The sequence below is a fragment of the Frieseomelitta varia genome, unplaced genomic scaffold (assembly GCF_011392965.1).
Source record: "Frieseomelitta varia isolate USP_RPSP 00005682 unplaced genomic scaffold, Fvar_1.2 scaffold_291, whole genome shotgun sequence".
NCBI classification, from domain to species: Eukaryota; Metazoa; Arthropoda; class Insecta; order Hymenoptera; family Apidae; genus Frieseomelitta; species Frieseomelitta varia.
Window position 1 is genome coordinate 283,472 of NW_025110025.1, and position 13,478 is coordinate 296,949.

General features: G+C 36.7%; 1 protein-coding gene across 4 annotated transcripts in view; it reads left to right on the forward strand.

The window, feature by feature from the left end:
• Nucleotides 1-10,072, forward strand: part of LOC122529521 (cadherin-89D) — a 73,460-nt gene extending 63,388 nt beyond the window's left edge. For 2 of the 4 annotated variants that reach the window (XM_043655728.1, XM_043655726.1), the window contains exons 15-23: nt 574-786; nt 1,040-1,128; nt 1,764-1,847; nt 1,937-2,005; nt 2,581-2,784; nt 3,435-3,638; nt 5,869-6,033; nt 7,757-8,124; nt 8,853-10,072. In XM_043655728.1, the coding sequence (XP_043511663.1) occupies nt 574-786; nt 1,040-1,128; nt 1,764-1,847; nt 1,937-2,005; nt 2,581-2,784; nt 3,435-3,638; nt 5,869-6,033; nt 7,757-8,124; nt 8,853-8,884 (1,428 nt within the window). In that variant the 3' untranslated portion in view covers nt 8,885-10,072. The remainder of the gene's footprint in view (nt 1-573; nt 787-1,039; nt 1,129-1,763; nt 1,848-1,936; nt 2,006-2,580; nt 2,785-3,434; nt 3,639-5,868; nt 6,034-7,756; nt 8,125-8,852) is intronic. The other 2 variants (XM_043655729.1, XM_043655730.1) reach the window with 2 other exon arrangements.
• The last annotated feature ends 3,406 nt before the right edge of the window (nt 10,073-13,478 follow it).

The window sequence follows — 13,478 nt, forward strand, 5'->3', positions numbered from 1 at the left end:
TATTGTGAATTATCCTGTATGCATGTCTTATGATACAATATAATACATTATATACATTTCTAATACGTTTACAACATTGTATAATATATTATAATAATATAATAATACAATATATAATATTGATATGTTAATAGAGTCTTTATTATACAAAGTATATTTTGTGTTTATTCTATTTAATTCGATTGCATGTATTGCATCTATTGCAAATACAATAATTTATATTGCGTTTAATTTATACTTCTACTTATTGTGTAATTTATGTTGTGAGTATCGTATGCAACTCACAATTTATATTCATTGTGCTGTTTTGTATTGTACTAAATATATAGTGCCTGTCCTAAGATTTCTGAGCGGGGATGTACGTATGTACCATATAATAAAACAGTCACCGTTCACGCTCCGATACTGCAGTCTGAATATCTCAGTACCTTCGTGATTGCAAAATTTAGCGTGCTTCTTCCTCTCGCTCTCTTTTTCGCTCTCGCAATCTGTCACGTACCATCTGAGAAACAGCCGAACGACAGGCACACACGTAGGAAGAATCGAATAAAAACCAATTAATCAATCGGCCAGGCGGAAGACCCAGACGAGGGAGCAAACGCCGAGATCCGGTATCAAATTCTCGGGCGAGAGGACGCGCCGCGATTCGCCATTGACCCACTGAGCGGTCAAGTACGATCCGTGGCGAGTTTTGGCCGTGACGCTGGACGCGTTTTCGGCTTCGACGTCAAGGCCACCGACAGAAGGGGCGCCGAGAGCGGCCGCAGCAGTATCGCCAACGTCTTTGTAAGTCTTCCCTCTCTCTTTGTTCTCTTTGTTCTCTCCTCTCCTTACAGCCCTACTCCTTCATTTTACCACGAACGCCCTACTCATGCACGAACGTTCCATCCACACGATCTTAATTACCTGTCGTTGGAATTCGAGGTTCACAGCAGAGGTTAATTTCCCCGCGGGGAAGACAGAGTACCGCGAATGTTTGTTCGATACTCTCTCGTCTGGTCTCTTACCGCGTTGCCTAAACGTTCCGTTTGCCCCTAAGGTGTACGTGTTGGACGACCAGAAACAAGTGGTGATGGTGGTTGGCCGGAAACCCATCGATATCGAGCCACAATTGGAAAACATCACCGCGTGAGTATTTAAACGTGTTCTTGTTGGAGACTTGTTGAAAACGAGTCTACCGATGATTAACCCTCGGGACACACGCCATGGCGTAATCATGGCCGTTCACGATCCAATCGGTATTCCAAACAATTTTAATTCTAATAATTTTCTTTCTGTTTCTGTTTTGAAACCTATGTTTTTTTAAAATATAAATAAACAATATCCCAATAATCTCGTATTAGGCGTCCGAGGGTTAATGAGGGTTGAAGATCAAAGGTAAAGTATTTGGAAGTTTCGATATGGGATTTTGGTAAATATTTGATAATATTGGTATGTAATAAAAACTTTTAAAATTATTCATATACGATATATATAAATAATAGTGAAAGATACATAATCAAGTATTTGAGCAATTCTGAATTACTGCAAACATAAAAAATAATGTTCGTTCAAGTGAATCTTTTTAATTTAATTTTGACATGTATAATTAATGATATCCAATCCTAATACATATTGTAATTTCTGTGAAACAGTAACTTAAGATGCTAAATAGTTAGTAATATTTAGGCGAATGTTGATCATTTTTGTAAGAATCATTAATTTCATTCAAAGCGTATATTTCAGCAATGATATCATTATTAATTATCTTTCGGTTCATTTAGAATACTACATAATGTGACGGGTTTGGACATTCGAGTGAGAAAGTTAGAACCACACATCGAAAAGAATCTGATCGATACTACGTCGTAAGTGATTCAAACAGCATTATTCAATTTCACAATTAAACGACAATGGAACTTCATTCTTCACGTTATCCTACATTTTTTATTTATAGAACCGATGTTTACCTCTATGCAATCGATCCTCATTTAAACGTTATGATAGACATGGACACACTGCACAAGTAAGTAAACCTTAAATACTAAGAGAAATCATTAACAAAATTAAAATCATATATAACAAGAATCTCATCTAGGAAATAAAATCATATTATTTTGCTGTTATTTATAATAATAGAAAATTACTGATACTAAATACTAAGCATACTTGTGGAGATCTTTATTATATATACTACTTTTATTAATATATTAATGTATCATTTATTGATTAATTATAAATACGCGCATTATTTTTCTATCATAATTATATAAAAATAATAATAAAATAATTACTGTATAAGAATAATAATAAAAATAATTATATAAATAATTCTACAATAATTATATAAAAATAATTATATAAATAATTCTACAATAATTATATAAAAATAATAATAAAAATAATCACATAGTAACAAAGAAGTAAGTAATAAAAAAAAATGCAAATATAAATATAAATGACGGGGAACGAGATACGAATGAGAATTTGGCGGGGAACAATTGAAATAATTTAAACGTACGTAAGGGAACAATTTCTATGGAAGTTATTGGGTAACGATTTCGTAGTTAATTAATTATGTGCACGAACATGCTCTTTCAGCGTGTTCCACACAAAGAAAACGGAGATCAAGCGTGAGTTGGACGAGTACGATGTCCTGGACATTGCCGGAAGCTCTCCGCGTCGGGGTAATCAACGTTACTTGCTCTCTACTCTGGAAGTGGGTGTGGTGGTGCTTGGCTGTGTCGTCTTTGTCGGCGCTCTCGTCACTGCACTCTGCGTTACATGTGTTCGCAGAAATAAACGGTATGATATATAATGCTTAATTTACGCTAACATGTCCTTTTTTTTGCCCCACTATATATTATATCGTAACGTGGTACAGTAAACTGGGTCACTTGAGACTAGAAGCTGAAATATTTCGAAGAATAATTTAATTATATCAGAGAATGTTTTAGAAACAAAGTTATACAATTATTATCTTTTCATAGGAAGCGTTCGATTATCAAGTATTATTTCAAAATAAATTGTTATTACGCTATTGAAAATAACAAACGAAAATAATACTTCAAACAATTTATTTCATTTATGTTATTCTTTTCTCACTTTGTTTCAAAACAAAATTTGCCCAGATCTGTGGATACACTTGCACTCCTCACGTGTACGCGATGCGTACATGAAAAGAGAAAGAGACGATATTGTTCAAAGTAAAGGGAACGAAGTAAAAAGGAGAATATTACCGATAAGAAGAATCGACATTAAGAAACTTTCAACGATAATGTCCCGAAAATGAAAACGCGCACTGTTTTCCCCTCGCGGCCGCGAAAATTTTCCACACCGTAATTTCCTTCCCTTGTGAAAACACTCGCTCTCGGTATCGATCGTAACCTCCGACATCCGCTGTCCGAGTGGCAGTTAATTCTAAAACGTAGTTAAAACCGAATTTCACTGGTTAGTCGCAGACGTCGGGAGAAAGCGATGTTCTCGACCACCAGCCCGATTGGATTCGCATTGGCAGACCCGGCCGCGACGCTGCAGAAGCCATCGTTGTTCCCGACCTTCGTCGACGGCCTTCACTACGACCCTGAACCGTTCTGCACCGATTTGCCGAGGCGACAGAGCATCTGCGAGCACGGAGCCAACTGCGCTCGCTTCCACGCGTAAGTCCATTAATTGACAGTAAACTGTTATTCGTCGCGGAGTGCTGGGTGGGACGGGGTGGGCACGATGCTTCATTGTCAATCGTATTAAATCATTTGAGCGCGGCCGAGCAGAATCGCGCCGCGTTTCTGGACGACCTGTCTAGACCTTGCGGTTCTCTGTGTCAATGCTGGCCGCGCGCGTGTTTCACGCCCGGCAGCCTTTCGTTCTCAGTTTGTGTTGCGTTTAACGCATCCTTGCTGCGTTGTGTCAAATCGAAAAAAAAAAGAAGGGGAAAAAAAAAGAAAGAAAGAAAAGAATAACGTTGTGTAAATCGAAGAGAGAGTATCTGAACGAATGGATCCTGGATTTTTATGCACCTGCGGGAGATTTTAAAGTGCAACGTTGCGAAGACTGCACGTAGAGAAAAATATCTGAAATATCATGCTTTTCGTAATATTTAGTGTTTTCTGGCGAATTTCTGTCTTTTTTTTTTTCTTTTTTTTAATTGTCAGTAACGAAGCATGTTTCCAACACTGGAATTACCAATATGGTCGAAATGATCAGTTCATAATTTTTGGAAATCTTGTAGATTTACAAGAGTTTGAATGATTTTTTTCGTAAAATACATCTTTTTCTTACTTATTGAATTTGAAATTTTCTGATACAAGTTTCGCAGTTTGATCGATACTAAGTATAATATTAAGTATAATATTAAGTAAAAGGTAAAATTTACTGGATTGTTCGAAAAGTATTTGAAGGTCATTTAACACGTTGAATACTATGCGAAATTTATGTGTTTCGTCAACTACTGTTTAACGAAAGTTAATTCTGTAAACAATATCTTCGTATCTTTTTTCAATTTCAGTAAGAACTATTCGAACTATTCAATAGAAATTTGGTTTAGACGAGTTGAGTAAACAGTTGTTCACATTAAATTAAAAGAAGAGTATCGTATTTAATCGAACAGTAAAATTGGACGTTTGAAATAGAAATAGTGCACCGTAAACGACGCTCATGACCACGACATTTCATTTTGAAACGCTCTTACGAACATTAAAATCAAAATTGAATTGTGAATTAAAAAAGAAATACTAATTGCAAATTTCTTTAATCATTTAAATTAAGATTAAATGTACAAAGCTGTAATAAACGTGAAATTTAGCATAGAAATTAGTTTCGCAGGCTTGAAAAGTAATCGCGATAAAATAAACGCGACGATAGTCATATTAAGTAGTATTATTCGTTTATGGTCAGACAGCTCTTGATCTCTCTATTAGCTACTAGGCGTACATAAGTTTATGTCGATTAATACCACGCAATAAAGGATGTTGTGGTTGTTACATTACTTACTAAATTATCGAGAGAGAAAAATAATGTTAGTTCTCAAGAAATATTTCATTTTACGATATACGAATATGACGCTCAAGTGATCGAATACAGACAAGCTATCGCAGATGAGGTCATTTCTTGAAACGTGTCTTGCAAAAAAAAAAAAAAAAAAAATCTACGCGAGTTTATGAAACGCGAGGAACAAAGACAAGTCTCCGAAATAACGTTCAAGCTTAATGTCTCGAAGTTACAAGTTTAGAGAACAGTTTCCAGTTTACTAACGTCCAGAGAATTACCGTGCAAACAAAGACGCAAAAAGGAACAGAAAAGAATTAAAAAAAAAAAAAGAAAAAAAAAAAAAGAAAATTCCACGTGCTGTACGTGTTAAAACATCACCAGGGATCCGTTCTACACGACAGTCAAAATTCAATAACCACAAACAAAAACCGCAACACGTCTCGATCACCGACACGCCATCCGCAATTACCGCTCACAGAAACCTTAGCGAAACGATCGAACGAAATCCATCCGATCGTTCGCAACTGACGAACCGATCCAATCAGAAGAAACCAACCTCCTCCTCGGTCTGGTGCTGTTTTCAATCCATTAGCGACAACGGGAAACCACAGACTCGCGACCCTTGACCTTGCATCCCTCCGCGAACGGTGGTTCTGCGAATGGTGGAAAGTTTGCTCGAAACGGCGGAACAAGAAAAGGCGGTCTGGCCGCGAGCGGCCGTGGAATTAAATAAAACGGTGATAGGCAGACAGAAAGGCATGCATTTGTTATGAAAGGGGCCGGATTCCAGTGTGGAAAGCTGGCGGACAAGGTTCGCCGGCGAATATAGGGGACACTGTATCAGGGAATTCCCATATGTTTCGCGATGTCGATGCTAGAGAGGCAAGGGGGTGGTTGCAGGATGGGCGGTTGTAGTAAGCACGCCGGGAGGACGACAGGGACCCCGAAAGGCCTCGAGGCATCCGCGACGTCCTTGCATTCCAGCGGTCAGGATTCTGGGATCGTGGCGCGCGCCTCCTGCCACTGCAGTCACTCGTCCAGCCCCTCCAGCGGCGAGAGCAGCAAGTAAGTCGAATTACTTACGGAGCTATTCGTGCTATCTAAATTGAAAAGAGAGTTCGGACGGATCGATCCGATCGCTTTGGTCGCTGTTCCTCTTGGTCGCGGGCTGGGATAGATAAGTGCCAGAAGATTACGCGCCTGGTCTGCGGCGAGGTGCCCCCGACGAGGAATTTCTAATGAGTCGAGATGATCGACTCTGCGGGATGCTCGGATTATGAGCGAAGGACAATGGCGGGCATTTTCTTTTTTCGTTTTTTACGTTTTACTCTCTGGCCACGCATGAACGAAAACACGGTTGAGTCGTTTTGTGGAAAACAGTTTTTCTTTTGCAATATTTTTGTTCGTAACGAGTCGTAAAAATATACATTGAGAATTTTGTTACTTTGTCGTTTTAACGTGTTTTTTAAAAATCATGTTTTCTGAAGATTTTCATAGGTTTTTCTTTTTCTTTTTTTTTTTTAACATAAGAGGAATCAAATGTAATGACCAGAATGTAATTCAACCTAGAGTTTCGACGTCGCCAGAAATGTCTATAGTCCTTTTCAACTTGAAATTAATCGAGTAATTTCTGTAAATTTTAAGGTCGATTTTATACAGAGATACACGTATGATAGATATTGTAATATACATCTATACCAGTGATGAGCAAACTTTGTTAATATGTGGGTCAAAATTAGTAACCCAATGTTCTATTAAACGCAATATTAAATACGTATGTTAATAGAAGAAATTTAAATTTATATAAGATAGAATGTCTATTATTTGGCGGACTTAATGTCATAACTCATAGTTTTAACGGCGCTTTGAGTCGGCTTCTTTCTATTCTGCTTGTCTATCTAGCATCTATATGCATCTTCAATATCTCTGTCCAGCTTAGCTCGTAATGATGTAATAATTATATTCAAGCTAAAAAAGAAACAATTAACTTTATGCAATGATCCCCTGTTAATCCCGCAATCACAAACTCTCACTTCTACATTCTAATTTCCCATCAAAACATACATCTACACATATCGTTTCATTTTCTACGAACAAATTCGTTTCAATAATACGCTATAACTATCGCACAGTGAGCAGGCTTCATGCTTCATCTGTTAATAAAAAGTAAGTCTTAACTTTTATTGGCTGCAATTTTTAACCTCTAGAAATGCACCTGTAATATTTTACTGTACTGTAAGTTTCATTATCCGACATAATTTTCGTAGTTCTATAGTTTATAGTTTCATGGTCTTTTCAAGTTTGGTTATCAAAGAAATTCTGTGACTTTTCGTAGTTTAATTCTGTTTTAGTAAACAAAAGTTTAGATTTTAGCAATACAATCTTTGTAGTTTTACAAATTTTCATAATTTCATTACGTTTTACGAAGCAATAAAAATGCGACAATAATGACAAATAAATATATTTCTTTAACACGTTTAATCCGGCGCCTATTTTCGTGCGCCCAAATTAATGAATAAATTGTTATAATTTGATCACGATTCTTGTAAAGGAAGGGAAAGATATTATTTTATTTATTTTGTTTTATTTTATTTTGTTCTATTTTATTTATTTTATTTTATTTTATTTTATTTTATTCTATTTTATTTTATTCTATTCTATTTTATTCTATTTTATTTATTTTATTACATTTTATTTCATTTTATTTATTCATCTCTTTTACCATTCTATTTGTCTCCGCCATTATTTTATTTCCCAATTGTACTTCGCGATGTTTGGCTCGTCACAGCGGATACGAAGATTCTCTAAAGTCTCTGCAACGCCGCGAAAGGTGCAGCGAGGTGCCCCGTGGTAGCCACGACGCCCCGAATGTGGTCGGAAGACGCGGGAACCAAACCACCTCGAGGAGGCGGCAACGGTTCAGCAACTCGTTCTCCAACCTGGAATCCGTTTACTCGCAGGAGATGACGTTGCAGAGGGAGCAGCGTTGCTGCATGGGAACGGAGAAGAGAACGCGGAAGAACGACGGGATGACACGCGAGCATCGTCGCGCGCATTCCGAGGCGGAAAACAATATCACCGAGACGGTGATACACGAACATCCAGGGACCGAGATCTCGCTGTCGAGCTCTTTACAAAATACGTCCACCCTTCATGGTGAGTTGCTTTCGATGGATTTTAATTTTGTTGCAACGCCATCGATGGAACATCTCGCCTTGTGACAGTGCTTCACACAATTCTGTTCAAATTGCCACATTTTCTCAGTTTTATGTATATTTGTAATGTAACCCAGGCAAAACAAATGACAAATTGATTGCTTCTCAATAGTTTCTATCCAGTGATATCAAAAAAAGGGAAAGAAAGCGACGAATTATTGTATACGGTTCGGTCACTCGTTATGGTCCGCGAATCAGTTGCCAGCGCAAGGGGTTAATGAAGAGGACTCTGCAATATCACGCGTTGCAGTAACAATATTTGACATCTTTCCTTCAACATTTTCGCTCGATTCTGATAAAAGACACGCGAGATAACTGACTGTCGGGAGGCATCGCGAGAACGAAATTATGAAGCGAGTGGCATTGCGAAAGGGAATATCTCGCCAGTGATTAATGGATTCACGGATCTTATTTTTCAATTTAGAAACGTAAGAAACGAATGATCCAAAAATTGACATTGATAAAGAGCTGACAAAAGAGGATCCAGCCCCTATTACCTTGACCTTGATGTATGTTGTGTTGGAGGACACTCTCCTGACAATGAGCAGTCTTCAAACGGTTTTACTCGTCGCTTGTTCTTCGTTAAGAAGTTATTGACAGAAAAATTTTAACTAGAAAAAATGTAAATGATACATTTAAAGCGCATTGAAACATTTGTTCCATTTACAGGTATGTCAAAGTCTACCCACATGTTGTATTAACAGCAACGAGAGTTACCGAAGAGAGACCTTCCAACGGGGAGCAAGATGATAGTCTTCCTGGCCATGAGTTTTTTTTCCTTTTTTTTTACTGTCCATATCATCCACCACCACATCGCCCACAGTTTTGTAAAACATTTTTTGTTTTTTTTTTTTAACAAGCAATAAGATTAATTGTCTCTAACTGTCACTATTGTATAACGTCGCAGTGCGAGGATATTTCTATATAGAAAAATTGTTTCGTGCCTGTTCTCTGCGAAACTCTTTCGTTTTAGAATGAAATTCGTGTTCTTTTAGCGTGTACTTGCTGGACACGAACAAGGGATTTCGTACGACTGAGAGGAGTTGTATCATTAAGAAGTTACCAATTAACGAAATGCCCAGGTAGGAAGGGAGTATTTCTAATCAGCGAGCTATTTTCCAATTTCAGATGTAAATCCGTCTGTAAATTGTGTCATCTCGTTACCAAAGTACTCGTCATTAATTCGAAAGTCATTCATTTGCATGTGTAAATATGCTAGAAACTCTGTCGACACTCCGAAATCCATTTTTATTACTTTATTATCGTTACTGTTTTCGTTTCGTCACTTCTATTTCTTCTATTGTTCGTACCGCGCTATTTATCGTGTAAAAATGTTCTCTCTACATGTAAATGCCCTATGTACAGTTTGGTACGTACTCTACGTTGGAAATGCAATGGATATCGTGCAAAGCAAGAACACAACACATTGTGTGCATAATTCTACATTTATCGCGGAAACATTTCGAAAAAATTTCGTTCGAAATGTGACAATTTTAACAATTGTTATTACGCGTATAAAAATGTTTTTATTTTGTATACAGATTAAGTGAAATGAGAAAAGTAATTAGATAAATGTTTGATTAAATTAAACGTGATGACTTATCACGAATATAATACGAAATTATATCTTTTTTGGATTCCGAAAATTGAATTATTCCATGTGTATAATTTTTTCTCTTCGCTTTTCCAAATAAATAATCGGCTTCTCGTTTTGATACTTGCTTAGCCTTGTGAATACGCGAACTTTCCAACCGCTGTTACCATCAACGAGTACGTCCTCCATGTTTAAAGCGACTGTAAGAAAATGTAACATATGTATGTAATAATAATGATGTATTATTTATACCGCGGTTTATGTTATAGATCATTAATAAAGGCAATTAAACGACGTTTCCCTTCGAACTTCATCCTCTCTTCGACAAAACAGCTGCCGAGTCGCGAATTATATCACTTTTTCTTTTATTTTTGATAATCTCGGATTATACAGGCTGTCTCGTGTCTATAGTTTTTCAAACAAAATACTGCTTCAGTGTCCAAGTCGACGTGACTAACAGATTATGTCGTGCAGTTACTTATTGTTAGTGGTATCGTTCGTGGAGGTCCATCCGTCTAATATCTAATATCTCTGGTTTTGTGGGGCAAGGCTGTGTTAGATAGCCTTATCTAACCGTGACTCATGACAAAAAGCGTGCTCTTTACCTTCACCTTTGGTTCTTCTATCGTTATTTTGACGATAATGTTTCCGAGTCGATTTTTCTTCCATTCAGTTTTGTCCTTTCCCCTCCTTTCGCACTCAACTTAAATGTCATTTGTTAACCCTTTCGTTCTCAATGCCGACTCTGAACGCAGTCCAGAAATAAATACTCTAGACGCTAGTACTAGCTAGGAGTATCGTAACTTCTAGACTATGAATGTTTATGCATTCGTCGAGAATTTGAAGATACTCGAAGCCTCGAAATCCCTCGAAACCAGAGAAAGTTTTCGTGATTTGGAACTTGAGAAACTCAACAGGTAAGAAAAAGTGTGAAATCAGTGAATGAGGGAGAATAAAGAATGTTCGTGTTTCGTATGTTTTTAAATGAATTATTATTTTATTAATTCGATTTTATTAATATTAATTTTAAACGAATTATTATTTAATTATGTTATTATTTTAAATGAATCGAGCAAATGTCGAGTAACGCAAACAGGTAAAACCAGGCGCTCTAAACAATTTAAACCCCAATGAATCAAGACCTTGATTAATCGAGATCCCGCTCTAATACGAAAAGACACACCCTTCGAGCACACTCCAGATGTCAAAAAAAAGAAAAACACTAAAAAAAATTTCACGATTAATTCTTACAAACGCCCGAATTGAATCGACCGAGCGGTATTCTCATCGTGATGAGATCTTGTCGCAGACTTGTCGTCCTTGCCCGACGAAGGTCACCTTCACGACGGTGGAGCGTAATCGCCGATAGTGCTTCGGCACCCTAGGAATCTCTTAGACCGCGGGATCAAATCAGCGTGGGTGTTTTAATTACGCGTAAATGAGTCGTGCGAGGAGATTCCTGGTCCCCGGTATCGTCGGATATATCGCCGTTCAATGGGCCTTGGATCTATTGTATCGCGGCAGCAAATGATCCGCGTTCTAGGTCTCCTTTCGAAGACCGCCAAGGACGCGAGCGAGGTGTAGACCTTGGCGACGACACTGGCATTGAAAGTGCGGTGAATCGGTGACAGGAGGGAGGAAAAATCGTCCACCGAATCGTTTGCCACCCTGCCAATGTCGTTCGAGCATTTTTTTGTTATATAATTAAATATATAGTTATTTAAATTAGTTATTTAATATATAGTTATTTAAATTAGTTATTCAATATATAGTTATTTAAATTAGTTATTCAATATATAGTTATTTAAATTAGTTATTTAATATATAGTTATTAAATTTAATACAAAAGTTATTTAATTATAGTTTTGTTATATAGTTTAATTGTTACGCATTATTACATAACGGAGATGTGGACTCTGTGAATATTGGAGGAATTGCGGCTAGAGATATTTATTTAACTGAAATAGATATTTAGAGATACAGATATCTAGATTTATTGGAAATTTAAAGATTTGGAAATTTGAGTAATAATAATGAAATAAATCAAATGAACAATGAATGAATGTTTGTTGAGGATATCGAGGTATTTAAATTTATTCGAAATGTTATTAGAGATTTAAAGATTCGAAAGTTTGAATATTTCGAAATTAAAATTAAAAGTTAAAGAGAAATTATTTCAATATTTGAACGTTTTAATTTGTACGCTTGAAAATCTAGTTCAAATTTGAACATTTGAATACGGAGATATTTGTACATTTGGATATTCCAACATTTAAATACTTCGATATTTCAATAATCAGATATTAGAGAAGAAGGAAAGCCGAGTTCTCGAAACCACCCTCGCATCGCTGTGCGGAATCGATTCTGTTGCGAAATCAAATTCCGCTCACGTACGAAAGCAAATTTCCAAATTTCGATTATCGCGGTTTATACTGAAATAACGATGTTTACGACGATTACATGATTGTAATGGAGAACACGACACGGGCGTTTTGCACGATGTAGCCCTACTATCTTCCGGTTCCCATGGCAATCGTCCCTGACATCCCCTCATTCGACTCGATGTATAGGCGGAACAATTACAACTAGTCCAACCTCATTTGCTGATGATTTATTCGACCTTTTACTAAGGCCTTCCAAAGAATTAGTACACGAAGGACTCGCACTAAAGCTCTTTCGGCGATACAGTCTTTTCTGCCTCTTTTCCTTATCAACTTCTTCAAGATTCCGCCCACCCGTTTCTGTCCATTGCTTACCGAGAGCATTTGACATTATCGAAGTAATGAGTCAACTACAATATTTATTTTATTTGTTATTATTTATTTTTTGTCAATTTAGAATTATCGCAGCAATAAACATTTATTGAAATAACGAGTCGAGTAAAATTTCTAGTTGATTTGTCACAGCGAGTGAAATGAAATCAGTTGAATTGAAATAATAAGTTAAACAAAATATTTATTTATTATTTACTTTGTGTCCATTTAGAATTACGACAGTGCAACAATGGTCATTGAAATAACGAGCTGAATAAAATTTTTTATTTCATTTGTTTGTGTTTAATTAGAGTGGTCACAAGTGCAATTAAAAATTAGAAGCGAAGAATACACAGAGTACATTTGGTACTCGTTTGAAAAATACGGAACATGTTTCGATTTTGTATTCATTGCCATTATACATTTATGAAGAATATTCTTACTCGTTTATTACCTTGAACTGACTCATTTAACTAAACGTATTTGTTACGTCATTCCCAAGTGTATTATTGTCTATTAAGCATTTTTTCCTCTTCCGTTCAAATACAAAACTTTGACGAGAAGAACGAGGGCGTGTGTTCGTGCAGAGAATTTTAAGGACAGGGGGTGGATACTCGCGATTCTCGTAGTGATAAATGATTGTACTTAAGAAGTTTCTTTTTCTTTTGGTAATTGGGAAAAACTGTCTGGGAGTTTGTTGGAGGATCGTTGGCGTAATTGGCAAGGATGAGATTTTAGAAGGCAGGTGTGCCCGAGACACTGGTATATTAACACTTTCTTAGCCACTTTTTCGTTAAGTGCAAAATCACGGCTACATGATTTATAATGCAGAATAAACAGTGCTTCAGAGAGTTAAAAAAGAAAAAAAAAAAAAAAAAAAAAAACGAAAAAAAAGAAAAGAAAGGACTGGTGAAAAGTGACGAAGAAACTGAGAAAATCGGATCCGCG